This window comes from Ciona robusta, chromosome 13 (assembly GCF_009617815.1).
Source record: "Ciona robusta chromosome 13, ASM961781v2".
Classification (NCBI taxonomy): Eukaryota; Metazoa; Chordata; class Ascidiacea; order Phlebobranchia; family Cionidae; genus Ciona; species Ciona robusta.
The window spans coordinates 3831055-3844595 of NC_143247.1; the positions used below are offsets into that span (position 1 = coordinate 3831055).

At 37.0% G+C, this 13541-nt stretch overlaps 3 protein-coding genes across 3 annotated transcripts; all 3 read left to right on the top strand.

Moving 5' to 3' along the window:
- The first annotated feature begins 1396 nt into the window (after positions 1-1396).
- LOC149725911 (elongator complex protein 2-like) lies at positions 1397-4433 on the top strand. The gene has a single exon (XM_089891666.1). The coding sequence runs from the start codon at positions 1734-1736 to the stop codon at positions 4104-4106; it is 2373 nt and encodes a 790-aa protein (XP_089747792.1). The 5' UTR covers positions 1397-1733; the 3' UTR covers positions 4107-4433.
- On the top strand, positions 4323-6942 carry LOC149725912 (protein SLC31A2-like). Its single transcript, XM_089891733.1, has 4 exons — positions 4323-4508; positions 4623-4713; positions 4989-5163; positions 5777-6942. The coding sequence occupies exons 1-4, from the start codon at positions 4503-4505 to the stop codon at positions 6048-6050; spliced, it is 546 nt and encodes a 181-aa protein (XP_089747859.1). The 5' UTR covers positions 4323-4502; the 3' UTR covers positions 6051-6942.
- Positions 6943-7078: 136 nt separating this feature from the next.
- Positions 7079-10629, top strand: LOC149725913 (uncharacterized). The gene is made up of 3 exons (XM_089891713.1): positions 7079-7836; positions 8288-8397; positions 8692-10629. The coding sequence occupies exon 3, from the start codon at positions 9470-9472 to the stop codon at positions 10622-10624; it is 1155 nt and encodes a 384-aa protein (XP_089747839.1). The 5' UTR covers positions 7079-7836; positions 8288-8397; positions 8692-9469; the 3' UTR covers positions 10625-10629.
- The last annotated feature ends 2912 nt before the right edge of the window (positions 10630-13541 follow it).

Sequence of the window (13541 nt, forward strand, 5' to 3'; positions counted from 1 at the left end):
CCCGGTGGGGCCCGGTGGAAAAAAATATACTAAAACACGCCCGGTGCGGGGCCCGGTGGGGCCCGGTGGGACCCGGTGAGGACCCGGTGTTACGAGTCATACTAAAACACGCCCGGTGGGGGGCCCGGTAGGTATTTCTTGAAAGGGGAGCTTTCCCTATGCAAGAGCCACCAAAATGCGTGTGTGAAACAGAACTTGTGAAAAAATTGGAAGATATTGTCTGTCTTCAAGGCATAAAGATGGCAATTTTCGGTGATAGAAGTTACATTCTTGCTTCGCACGTCATCGCTGAAACAAAATGTGCATAGGAAATAAAACATGATGATGAAAATGGACACGTAATTCGCAAGTCTTTTAATTATCGCTCTGCTAAAACGGAAACAAACGTTGGATCGCGCTACTGAGGGCTTGTCCGAATACGTAAAAGCCTAACACGCTAACTAAAAGAATACATTAAAAGTTACATTGTTCGTACATTAAAAGTTCATGTCTAATATTTACAGAATACATTAAAAGTTCATGTCTAATATTTACAAAATACATCAAAAGTTCATGTCTAATATTTACATTTTTCGTTTTAAAAGTTACATTGTTCGTCTTTTCAAGTTTTTAATAATAAAACTTCGATCAAGTATAAGTGTATGTATAGTACTGTGGCCTAAGGTAGGACACTTATAGCACATATAGTAGGGTGGGGTAAGATGGGACACCTTTTCATTCTGTTTCTCGTCCCATTTGGTAGTAAGCAAAGAACATTCAAAGAATTATAAAAATATATTCTTACGACTCCCATAGAACGTTGTTAATTGTTTAAAACACGAACAGAAAATTTGGATCTTATGTGCTAAAGGTGTCCCGTCTCCCCCCGTCCTACTATAATATTTAAATATCCTGATCGTGTTTTAAACAATTAACAACAGTCTATGGGAGTCGTGAGGACATAGTTTTATAATTCTTTGAATGTTCTTTGCTTACTACCAAATGGGACGAGAAATAGAATAAAAAGGTCTCTCATCTTACCCTACCCCCCTATTAACCAAATTTAACGAATAAACTTTTGCTAAAAATACAGTTCATTATGTAAGTGTACAACGAAACAAACTTCGTACATCCATAATCAAAGTTAATTTTCAAAAAACTCAACTCGGGGGTCTCATTAGGCTAAAAATCTGAATACACGCATCACATTTTGGTGGATCTTGAATAGGGAAAGCTCCCTTTTTAAGAAATACTCACCGGGCCCCCCACCGGGCGTGTTTTAGTATGACTCGTAACACCGGGTCCTCACCGGGTCCCACCGGGCCCCACCGGGCCCCGCACCGGGCGTGTTTTAGTAAATTTTTTTCCACCGGGCCCCACCGGGCCCCGCCGGGCGTGTTTTAGTAGGACCGTTTCTGTTTTTCATACAAAGCTGACAAAGGGGAATCCCCTTCAATCAAGGTTTTTATTTTTTTGTTTCCGATTAACTTGTTTATTCATTATGTTACTAAATAAATACGCCCAAGTTTTATACACCATTTTGACGATAAGCAGCATAGCACGTTTTTATTTTGTATTTTGCGTATTTTTTAATTTATAAAGTTAAATGCGGTGTACAGAATTACTCCCAAACTTTATTATGATAAAATTACTAAATTAAGACGTAAATGTTGTATAAAACATGTTTTTTATGTTTGTATATGCTCTTTTAATGTCTTTTTGGTGAACTTTTTCAGACATAAGGTAATAAAATAATGAAGTGTAATGTGAATCTAGAACACGTAGCTTTGTGTTGTAACAAAAACCCTCATTGTTTGGATCATGGACCTGATGACGTCATCGCTTTTGGGAGTTCAAATTCCGTGGTTATTTATGAGCCGGTGAAGTATAAAGATGGGATTCCAGTCACAGCCCACGTTGTTTCCACTTTAAACCACCATAGAGGTCCTGTAGGGTGCGTCAAGTGGATTCGAAGGTTTAGCGATGATGGGATTTTAAAGACGCCATTTTTGCTCTCGGGATCAGTAGATAAAACTATCACGTGCTGGAAAATTGGGATCGAAAATGGAAAGTTTGATAAAAGTGAAGAAATTCTTGCTGAGTTAAAAGGACATAGTGGGACCATCACTGCTATGGATGGGATAGTCGTTGGGAATAGAAATCTTATATCTTCAGCTGGTGCTGATTCTTGTGTTAAAATATGGTTTCATAGCGATAATATAACAATGGTTGATTGTGTTCAAACAATTGACTTTAACAATGGGTTTGTCCATGGACTTTCAATGCATATGATGCCAAACACTAAGGTTCCAATGCTGGCACTTGCATGCGATGATTTTAAGATTCATATTTACAACTTAAATGGGGATATATTGGAGTTGGAAAAAGTGGAGTTTAAATTAACCGTGTGTCTAAGTGGGCATGAGGATTGGGTCAGAGATGTCGACTTTTTATCAAGTTCTGGAGATTTAATTTTATCAAGTTGTTCGCAGGACGGTTTTGTGCGTTTGTGGAAAATTCAGAAGCAAAAAGAAATTGAGAAAAATGATTTTTCTGAGTTAAAGATGAAACAGCAGAATTTTGAAGTTTGTGGAGTGAAGTATTCAGTTTGTATTGAAGCAGTTTTATCGGGGCATGAAAATTGGGTTTATAGTGTTCAGTGGGTTCATGGGACACAACCTATGCTGTTATCAGCTTCCATTGATAAAACTGTGGTCGTATGGGAGTATGATGTTGACTGTGGGATGTGGATTGATAAAGTTCGGGTTGGGGAAGTAGGGGGAAATACCCTGGGGTTTTATGGAGCACAGTGTAATGATAAAGGCAACCAGATAGTTGCCCATAGCCACAGTGGTGCTTTGCATGCATGGGATTTGAAGGGGAATGGAGAATGGAAACCTGCTGTGGTCGTGACTGGACATTCTGCTCCTGTATTAGACATAAGTTGGGAACCTTTACATGGGAGATACTTGTTAACTACAGGAGATGACCAAACCACAAGGGTTCTCTCACAGTGGGTTCGTGAGTGTGGTTTCAAATCATGGCATGAGATAGCAAGACCACAAATTCACGGATATGATATCACGTGTTTATCCATGATGCATTCACTAAAATTTGTGTCCGGCGCGGACGAAAAAGTTTTGCGGGTTTTTGAAGCCCCGAAAAATTATTTGGAAAATTTGAAAAGCCTTACAGGGTTTGAGTTGATAAAAACTGATATGAATCACCCTGAAGGGGCAACTGTTCCCGCTCTTGGTTTGTCCAATAAAGCTGTTCTTGCTGGTAGTAAATGTGAAAAGAAAAGCGACCGCAGTGAGCAGTATATTGAGAATATGTTTATACCCGCTGTGTTGGATCGACCACCACCTGAAACGCATCTTTTGCAGAATACACTGTGGCCAGAGGTGCGGAAATTGTACGGACATGTCTATGAAATATTTTGTGTGGCTTGCAGTAAAGATGGAAACTTGATTGCATCAGCTGCTAAGTCATCCAAGCCCCAACATGCAGGGATAATAATATGGGATACAAATATAATGCAACAGGTTGATACATTACATGGGCATACGTTAACTGTCACTCAAATGGAGTTTTCACCCGATGGAAATTACCTTCTATCTGTTTCAAGGGACCGGACGTGGATTATTCATAAAATCAACAAAGTCAACTCAACTTACGAGTTTTCAATCCACAGTAAAAGCGAGAAGAAGGCCTCCCACTCACGGATCATATGGTCGTGCTCATGGGCTCATGATAGCAAGTTATTTGTCACGGGATCACGGGATAAAAAACTCATGATATGGGAGGTGATTAATGATACAGTGAATAGATTATGTGTTGAAGATTGTGGACAACCAATAACAGCCGTTGCTTTCAGTTCAAAGTTGGTTTCCATGAATTACATTATAGCATATGGGCTGGAGAACGGTAGAATTAATATTTCTTTGTGTTCAACATCTGATTCTTTGTTTCAAACAATCTCATTGTTTAATCTCAACTTCTCCCATTGTTTAGCAGTGAAACGACTTCAATGGAAACCAAATGTCGAGGAAAATTCAAATCTTGTTTTGGCTTCTTGTAGTTTAGATAATCAAGTTAAAATATTTGAAGTTTTATTAGAAAGTTAATTAATAATAAATTGGATGTATAAAAAACTATCTGTGGTGCTGTTTAGACCATATGTCATGTTAGTAGTTTTAATTGATGTAATATCACCTGTTTCAATCAATAAGGTTCCCTATGTTTTACGATGTATAACTGTATTTTAACAATTTCACCCCAGATTTTGTCTAAAATTCAAAAACCGTTATCATTGCCAACGGAAAGCGTTTCAATCATATTTTAGTCTCATTTCTACCCTGCTTTTGAACCTTATGACATAAATGAGGTCCCCAGTTTAAAAACCCCCTAAAATAGCAAAATATTAACATGTTCCCACTTACGTTTTGCTCCAGGTTGTTAAGTTATATTTAATATGAACTTGATTGTTCTTTGAGTTGAATCTGTGAACCAACAATTAAACAATGGAGGTAGGAAGTGTGCTCAAACATATTTGAAATAGTTTTGTTGAAAATGACAAAATCAAGTTACAATCTTTTTTTATTCTGTTTAATATATATCATGGTATTTCTTTTAATTTTCAGGAATATTTTTCATGGTGGAATCTTCCGTTGGAATTTCTATTCGATGCCTGGAAGATTAGCAATGCTGTGGGATTACTGTTTACTTGTATTGGTAAGCCCATATATATAACTAAGTCTAAGTGTATTAAACTGGTTTGTTACCCCATATGTTTTTTATAATCATTGAATGAATGAATGAATGTAACTTACTTTAATTTATCTTCGGGTGGCTGTAAAACGACCGTCGTTATAACACGGTTGTTCTGTTTCATACACCTCGTGCCCGCTTACGAGTTACCACGTATGTAACTTCGTGGGTGATTATTTTTTAGGGATTATCATATATAACTATGCACCCACACTAACACCAACATATGTTTATTACAGCTGTCTTCTACGTGGCTTTAATATTCGAAGGGTTCCGGATCCTGAGTGCGATTCTCAGCAGCAGGTTTTTCGTGCTACCATTGGTCCCTTGTAATCGGGACGATGATTCAAGTAGCTCTTCCATCAATGGATCAGTTGAGATCACGGATAGTTTGAACCATGTTAAGTGGGAGAGGTGGGGTCAATAGGGGAGTGCTTTATATTTACATAGATGTTGTTTCTCATAAACAGTCTAGCTGCAAAGATTTTTCATGATATTCGTACTTTTGACTGTGAGAAACACAGGTGTTCTGTTTTATATAACTCTTGCTCACAAGTTACCACGTATGTAACTTATTTACCTTCGCATGGCGGGGAAACGACAGTCCTTATAACACGGCTGTTCTGTTTCATACACCTCATGCCTGCTTACAATTACCACGTATGTAACTTGTTTATCCTCGCATGGCGGGTAACGGCAGTCATTATAACACGGATGTTCTGTTTCATACACCTCGTGCCAGCTTACGAGTTACCATGCATGTAACCTATTTATCCTCGCATAGTGGGGCAATGACAGTTTTTATAACACTGTTGTTCTGTTTCATACAACCCGTGCTATCTTACGAGTTACCAAGTATGTAACTTATTTATCTCCGCCTATTTAATGGTAGTAGTGCTGAGCATCAAACTTGTTTCTGTGGGATAAGAGCAGGGCTGCTTACCACTGCTGAATAGCACCATAGTTATTTATAATTAGAAACTAAAGAACTTTTTGTCATCATACTAATTAATCTGTTGTTCCACAGAACCAAGAACCATATCCTCCAGACAGCAATCCATGTGTTTAAAGTAGCAGCAAGTTACGGTTTAATGCTCGCTGTGATGTCTTACAACGCCTACATTGCGATATCTGTTCTACTTGGAGCAACTTTGGGTTATTTCGTATTCTGCCATCATGTTTACAAACTGCCACGACGAACTGGTGATCCTTGTAATTTGAGCCGAACAACAACTTGTACTTTTCCTGAACCTTCATCTGAGGAACTGTTAGCAGGTTCCACTACTGCTTATATTCACTGAACCAGGTTGGGGTGATGGGCTATCCTCTCTTTAACTGCACTCATATACATAGTGTATATATATATATATAATCGGAGAAATGTGCCAACTGTGGCTTAAATCCCAGGTCCCTTTGCTACCTTACTTTAACTGTATCCATATAAATATGAATGTGAATATACAATGTTAGGGTAATGGACCAACTCTGGCCTAAATCTTCTGGCAAATCCTACTGTTGGACCTCACCCATACAAAAATGGTGCATTTGTACCAATGTAGGCTTGGAGCTTTTATATATCATACACAGGTGCCAAACCTGGGTGGCAGGGTAAGCAACCTTTAAATTAACTTAACCACCACTGCAGCAACACAGGGATTTTATTGCCCTCTTGTATTGATATCATGTGTTTGTCATAAATGGAAAACAGATCTATATAGTGATATTCATATAACCAAGAACACATACCTATACACTAACTACCATCTATATTCTAGTTAAAAAGGGTAAAACACACTGATTTTTTCATTTAATCGCGTTTCTTGTTTTTAAAACGGCTGTAAAGAGATTGTTTTACCTTTATGTTAATTTTGTTGTTCTGTTTTAAAATTTTAATTTGTGTGATCGTTTTCCCTTGTTTATTTACCATGTTTATACTTCATTTTTCCCACTCATTATGTTTGGTGTTAAGTGCAATGGTAATTGGACGCAAAAACTTTGTAAGTAATAACATATATGCTCCTTTAAACTAACTATTATCTTCAAAGTGAGTAAAATTATGTTCTGAAGTCGCATTTTACGTGAACCGTATTTATGTTTCACTGTGTTTATTTTGCGCTATATGTCGTCATCGCAATTCTGTGTCATGATTGGCCAGCAGTTTTGGTGAAAATTATTAAATATTAGGCTCTGGTAGTCACCATTAAGTAATAGAATAGGCTCTAACCGTTACGATTAAATATTGGGCTGTAGGAGTTACGATAAAGTATTAGGCTATGGCGGTTACGATTAAGTGTTAGACTCTGGCGGTTACGATTAAGTGTTAGACTCTGGCGGTTACGATTAAGTGTTAGACTCTGGCGGTTACGATTAAGTGTTAGACTCTGGCGGTTACGATTAAGTGTTAGACTCTGGCGGTTACGATTAAGTGTTAGACTCTGGCGGTTACGATTAAGTGTTAAGACTCTGGCGGTTACGATTAAGTGTTAAGACTCTGGCGGTTACGATTAAGTGTTAGACTCTGGCGGTTACGATTAAGTATTAAGCACTAGGAGTTGCGATTAAGTATTAGGCTCTAGCCGTTGCGATTAAGTATTAGGCTCTAGCCGTTGCGATTAAGTATTAGGCACTAGGAGTTACGATAAAGTATTCGGCTCTGGCGGTTACGATTAAGTGTTAGGCTCTAGCGGTTACCATTAAGTATTAAACTCCCCAGTTAGATTTTAAACACTTGATTTCTATTTTACGCACATAGGGGGATCTCCCTAATTGAGGTTTTAGTTTTTCATTTACTATAAAGTTTTTTTTTTCAACTCGAGCAGTTATATATAAACTATCTCGATAATGGAAGCAGAGTCCGAACTCCGATAGGCAGTATAGGACGTTTTTAGCTTAATATGCCTAAATAAAAGTAAGAAGAAGTACAGGATCCCTCAAAGTGTATTATATCGCCTCAATCTTCTTCTTAAATCTTGTAGATTACCTGTGTGATTACATAGCAACTGTAACCTGTGCTAGATTGAACTTTTGGCAATAGTGAAGAACTCTCCGGTACGTTATAGATTCGGCTGTGAAAGGTGTTATATAGAGGTTGGTAGTGGGGGTTTTAGTTAGTGTTTAGTAAGTTAGGGATGCTTAACACGCTCATAAACACCCTCTCAACAGCAACAAATCGTTGCCATTCCATTAATTGCTAAATTTGGTATATATAATATCATGAAATAACATCTACTGAAAAATAAGGCATGTTTTAAATAAGGTTTAAGTAAGCTATATAAACATAAGTTACTTCTGCTTACAGGCGTATATATTTGGTATAAGCCTTGTATATTTCCGATGTTTCGTCTGCCATCCAACAAGACTTTATCAGGGAATAAAATGTTGGAGATTCACTTTGTTTTTCATACCAGATAATCCATTGTAAGATAATTTAAACATAAGTTAATTTAGCCAAGTGATGGATTAGTTTAGTAACTTGTAGTAACCTCAACCTTCAAGTGATTGAAGGAGTAAAAATGTTTGTTTCTTTCTTTTCTCCTAGTTTTCCTCCAAGAGGGGTGGGAGAAGTTACATAGAAGCCCCATTAAAAGTTAATAAACGCTAAAAGGAGAAAAAAAAGAAGTACTCAACAGTATCTACTGTAAAATAAAAGTTAGTTATTGTTTGTATACAATATACTATTTATAACAATTATATATGCTCGATAAGTGTATTTTTCTTTTCACCTTGAACAGACAACCAAAAGCTGACCCTAGAGGCGGTATCAATTTTGCCAGTTGTCTAAAATTATTAAATCAATATTAATCAGAAATTGTAAAGCTTAATGGAAGATAGCTTAAATGTTAAAATTCAAAGATAAATAATGATAACAAAATACCTCATATAGAAAACCCCTAAATACCCCCTTTTGTACATTAACTAGATAACTCGTTAAATACTTCCCAGATCCTCTTAATGTTTACCTGTCCATCAAACGGTCGCTCATCCATAACATCAAGTTATAATATCTGTAGCAGTGTTGCCAGGTAAATATTGGTCGCGATCAATATTATTTATTGGCAACACTTTGACAGCATTGGCATCAAGATTAATTACTTGCCAATATTAGACAAAGGATAAAGTAACTTGTGTCAATATTAGACATTAGATAAGGTAACTTGTGTCAATATTAGACAAAAGAAATACAAATAAAGAATGTTTGGTTTGTTACTGGGTAACGAGAATACAACTAGTTGAACCTTTGTTTTAAAAAAGTCGTAAGCAAGGAGAAGTAATATATCTATGTGCCCACAGTCGTTGGCTTTATTATAGAGCTGCAACAGATAGAAGAAAATTGTTTTATTTCTTAAGTTTTAAAAATATTTCCAAATAGGAAAGATCCAATTGCTTATATTACATTGTTATTTTAAGAGTAATGGTTAGGTGAGGAATATCAAATTGTGCCTTTTTGTTAACTACAAGTGTGTTAAGGCAAATTTTAGCATACCGTTTTTGCTACAGTTGAGTTGCGGCATACCGATTTGCGTCTGTTTGTTAACTACAGTAGTGTTAAGACATTTTAAACTCTGTTGGCTACCACTTGCATTGTGTGTTTGTATACTAAACAATTTAGCTTAACGATTTTGCTATGATTGAGTTATTGTTAGCTACAATTTTGTTTCGAAAATTGAAACTTATTAACTATTGATGCACAAGAATTGCTTCTCTGTAAGAAAGTTTTATAATGGCATCGACTGAACATGATTTTATACAAGATGAGGTTGGTGAGGAGGAAAAGAATCTTGCCGAAAAGTTAAAGGATTTGTGTGATTCTGATGGGAAAGAAATGAAAGGAACTAAACTTGAAGCAGCTCCGATTTTTTATGATCTTGCAAAGATTTATAATTATAAACCCAAGGATAAAATGTTGAACATGACTCGTAGTGCAGCTTTGTATAACTCTGCTATTGTGAGGGATCCAGAAAATCAAAGGTTTAAAGATGAACTTAAAGCTTTGTGCTCAGCAGTTCTGATGAAAGCAAATGCTGCATTGCTAGACGCTGATTTAATTTATTTGGCAACTGAGGTAAAAAAAACCCTGTTTGATTCTCGAAAGGAGTATGGAGAAAGTTATAAACAGCTTGAAATAATCCAGTATGGTTTAAAAGATGGTCAACTAATTGAACTACAAAGAAAGAAAATCTTAGAGGTTAAAAACCTTCAACAAGAAGTTACGAGAAGGTACACTGAATTAATGAGGTTTATTTCTGATGAATGCATCAAGATTATGGGAACACCACCATGCAAATATGCTGTAGTTGGATTGGGTTCCTTGGCACGATCGGAAATCACTCTGTACTCAGATTTCGAACACATTATTGTTCTTGATAATGATGCCAAGATGAAAGATCGGGAGTACTTCAGATGGTTCACCACAATCTTCAACGTCATCTTGATCAACCTCGGAGAAACCGCGATCAACTGTGTTGCAGTTCCAAGTATAAACCCCAGGTATAGAGACTGGTTTACAGACATTGTTACACCAAATGGGGTAACGTTTGATGGGATAGTAGCCCACGCTTGCATACGCCCACTTGGACGACCAGCAACTAAAAACAAACCCTGGAAGACTGAATTTATTACACTAGTCGATGAAATGGTTGAATACTTGGATAGTGATGAAGGCAACGACCAGGGATATCATGTGGCTGGTGCTTTATCCAAGGCTTGCTTTGTAGCTGGCAATGAAGAAATTTGTGCTAAATATCAAGAAAAGGCTCATCTTAGGATTAAAGAGAATGATGAAAAAAATTATTTGTTGGCTGTGCACAAACAAATAGCAGAAAATTTACGAAACTTTGACGTAATGTGTTGTTGGGTTTGCAAAGCTACAGCATAAAGAAAGCAATCTACAGAGGTGCAACCATCTTTCTATCAGCCATCGGTCGATTACATTCACTACAAGCATCATCTTGCTTTGATATCATTGATGGATTGAAAGATATTGGCGAATGCAGTGAAGAAATGGCGCACCAACTCCAGTTCATGGTGGCAGTGGCTTGTGAGGTTCGCGCCAAAGTTTATCATTCGAAGAAACAACAAGATGATAATCCTATGGAGGATTCTGGATATGAAGATCTTACCCCGCGTTTGATTGAAATTGTTGGAAAACAAAGCTTGGTTTCTTTCATAGAAATAATGTTAACTCTGCAGCGATTCCTGGTTTCTTTTTTTAAAACAACACCAAACACGCTGGAAAAAGGACATCACGATATATGGGGAAATAAATTTACACAGCATCGTGGTGGAGTTAGAATGCAAACTTTACTTTTTCTCCATTTAACTGAAGAATTGGTAAAACATACCAAAGAAACAATTTCCTCAACCCCAGCTGAAATAATTCCAATTCATACGAATGTTGTTTTAGCTGCATTTGAAAGCAAGGAATATGATCTGGTTATCGAAATATGTTCAAAGGTTGATTATTCTAACTATACAGTCGATCAGAACTTTGAGTATAAAGTTTATGAGTTGGCAAGCATTGTAAATCGATCATACAATGAGGAGACAAAATATTTTGAAGGTTCAAGATCAGTAGTTGAAGCCAAGGTCCAAGAATTGGAAGATATGTTGAAAACTAATGAACTAAGCATTTATTTGGTTTATACCCTTAAAATATACTCTAATACATTAATGTTGCTTAACGATGGTAAGGTTCCCAACACTTCCAGCATTCATGCAGTTTGGAAACAGGTTTTAAACTTGAGTGTCATGATACAAGCGATACAGTTAAAATTGAAACACTGTGCGTATATGCTGAATTTTTGATGAAAAATGATCAATACACAGAAGCATTTAATATACTGGATCAGGCGAAACAAACATTGCAACCGTACAAGAATACAACAACATATATGCACAGGCATCTATACCATGCATATGCAGTTTACTACCATAATACTGGCAGATATTACGAGTCATTGATATGTTGGTTGGAATATGTGAGAGCGTGTAACAAATTTAACCAACCAATATCTAGTGCCATTAAACAAGAGATGAAAGATACTGTTCAACAATATATATTCAGTCGTCCCTTAGAGTTGGGCGAATCTGCTGCAACACTGATAGACAATGGAAAACCCACAGAAGCAATGAAACTACTGGATGAAGCCAAACAATTGATGCAACCGTACAAGAATACAACAACATTGGTGCACAGGCATTTGTACCAAGCATATGCATTTTGCTACCATGATACTGGCAGATATTATGAGGCATTCATATGTGGGTTGGAATATGCGAGAATCTGGAAGAAGCGTAACAAACCAATACCTGATGACATTAAACAAAGGATGAAAAAATATTTTAAAGAATTCATATTCCGTCATCCCATAAAGTTGTGTGAATATGCTGAAACACTGATAGACAATGGAAAACCCACAGAAGCATTGAAACTACTGGACGAAGCCAAACAGATGATGCAACCGTACAAGCTTACAACAACAGTGGTGCACGGGCGACTATATTATGCATATGCAGGTTACTACAATAATACTGGCAGATATTATGAGGCATTGATATGTGGGTTGGAATTTGCAAGAATCTGGGAGAAGCGTAAGCTGCCAATACCTGATGACATTAAAGAAAGGATGAAAAACACTCTTAAAGAATTCATATTCCGTCATCTTGTGAAGTCGTGTGAATCTGCTACAACACTGATGAACAATGGAAAACCCACAGAAGCATTGAAACTACTGGATAAAGCCAAACAATTGATGCAACCGTACAAGGTTCCAACAACATATACGCACATACGTTTGTATAACACATATGCAGTTTGCTACAAAAATACTGGCAGATATTACGAGGCATTGATATGTTGGTTGGAATTTACGAGAATCTGTAAGAAACTTAAGGAACCAATACCTGATCGCATTCAGCAAGGGATGAAAGATACTTTTCACCAATTCACATTCTGTCATCTTGTGAAGATAATAATATCTGCTGAAACACTGATAAACAATAGAAAACCCACAGAAGCATTGAAACTACTGGATAAAGCCAAACAGATGATGCAACCGTACAAGAATATAACAACACATACACACATGCAATTGTATACTGTATATGAAGTTTGCTACCATAATACCTGCAGATATTACGAGGCATTGATAGGTTGGTTGCAATTTACCAGAATCTGTAAGAAACTTAAACAGCCAGTATCTGATGACATTAAACGGAACACAAACCTAACATTTCAAGAATTCATATTTCGTCATCCCTTGAAGTTGTGTAAATCTGCTGAAACACTGATAATCAGTGGAAAGCCCACAGAAGCATTGGAACTACTGGATGAAGCCAAACAATTGATGCAACCGTACAAGCTTACAACAACAGTGGTGCACATGCGTTTGTACCATGCATATGCATTTTGCTACACTAATACAGGCAGATGTTATGAGCCATTGATATGTGGGTTGGAATATGCGAGAATCTGTAAGAAACTTAAGGAACCAATACCTGATCGCATTAAACTGGACATAAAAAATGGTTTTCACCGATTCATATTCCGTCATCCCATGAAGTTGAGTGATTCTGCTGTAACACTGGTAAACAATGGAAAACCCACAGAAGCATTGAAACTACTGGATGAAGCCAAACAATTGATGCAACCATACAAGATTATAACAACAGTGGTGCATATGAATATACATGGTGCATGTGCAGCTTACTACCATAATACTGGCAGATATATCGAGGCATTGATATGTTGGTTGGAATATGCAGGAATCTGTAAAAAACTTAAGCAACCAATA

Bases quoted from the DNA above. Each gene is read 5' to 3' on its own strand.
- LOC149725911 (XM_089891666.1), top strand. From the start codon at position 1,734: ATGAAGTGTAATGTGAATCTAGAACACGTAGCTTTGTGTTGTAACAAA.
- LOC149725912 (XM_089891733.1), top strand. The intron at 4,714-4,988 runs GTAAGCCCATAT...TGTTTATTACAG, and splicing joins ATTACTGTTTACTTGTATTG to CTGTCTTCTACGTGGCTTTA. The intron at 5,164-5,776 runs GTGGGGTCAATA...GTTGTTCCACAG, and splicing joins AACCATGTTAAGTGGGAGAG to AACCAAGAACCATATCCTCC.
- LOC149725913 (XM_089891713.1), top strand. From the start codon at position 9,470: ATGGCATCGACTGAACATGATTTTATACAAGATGAGGTTGGTGAGGAG.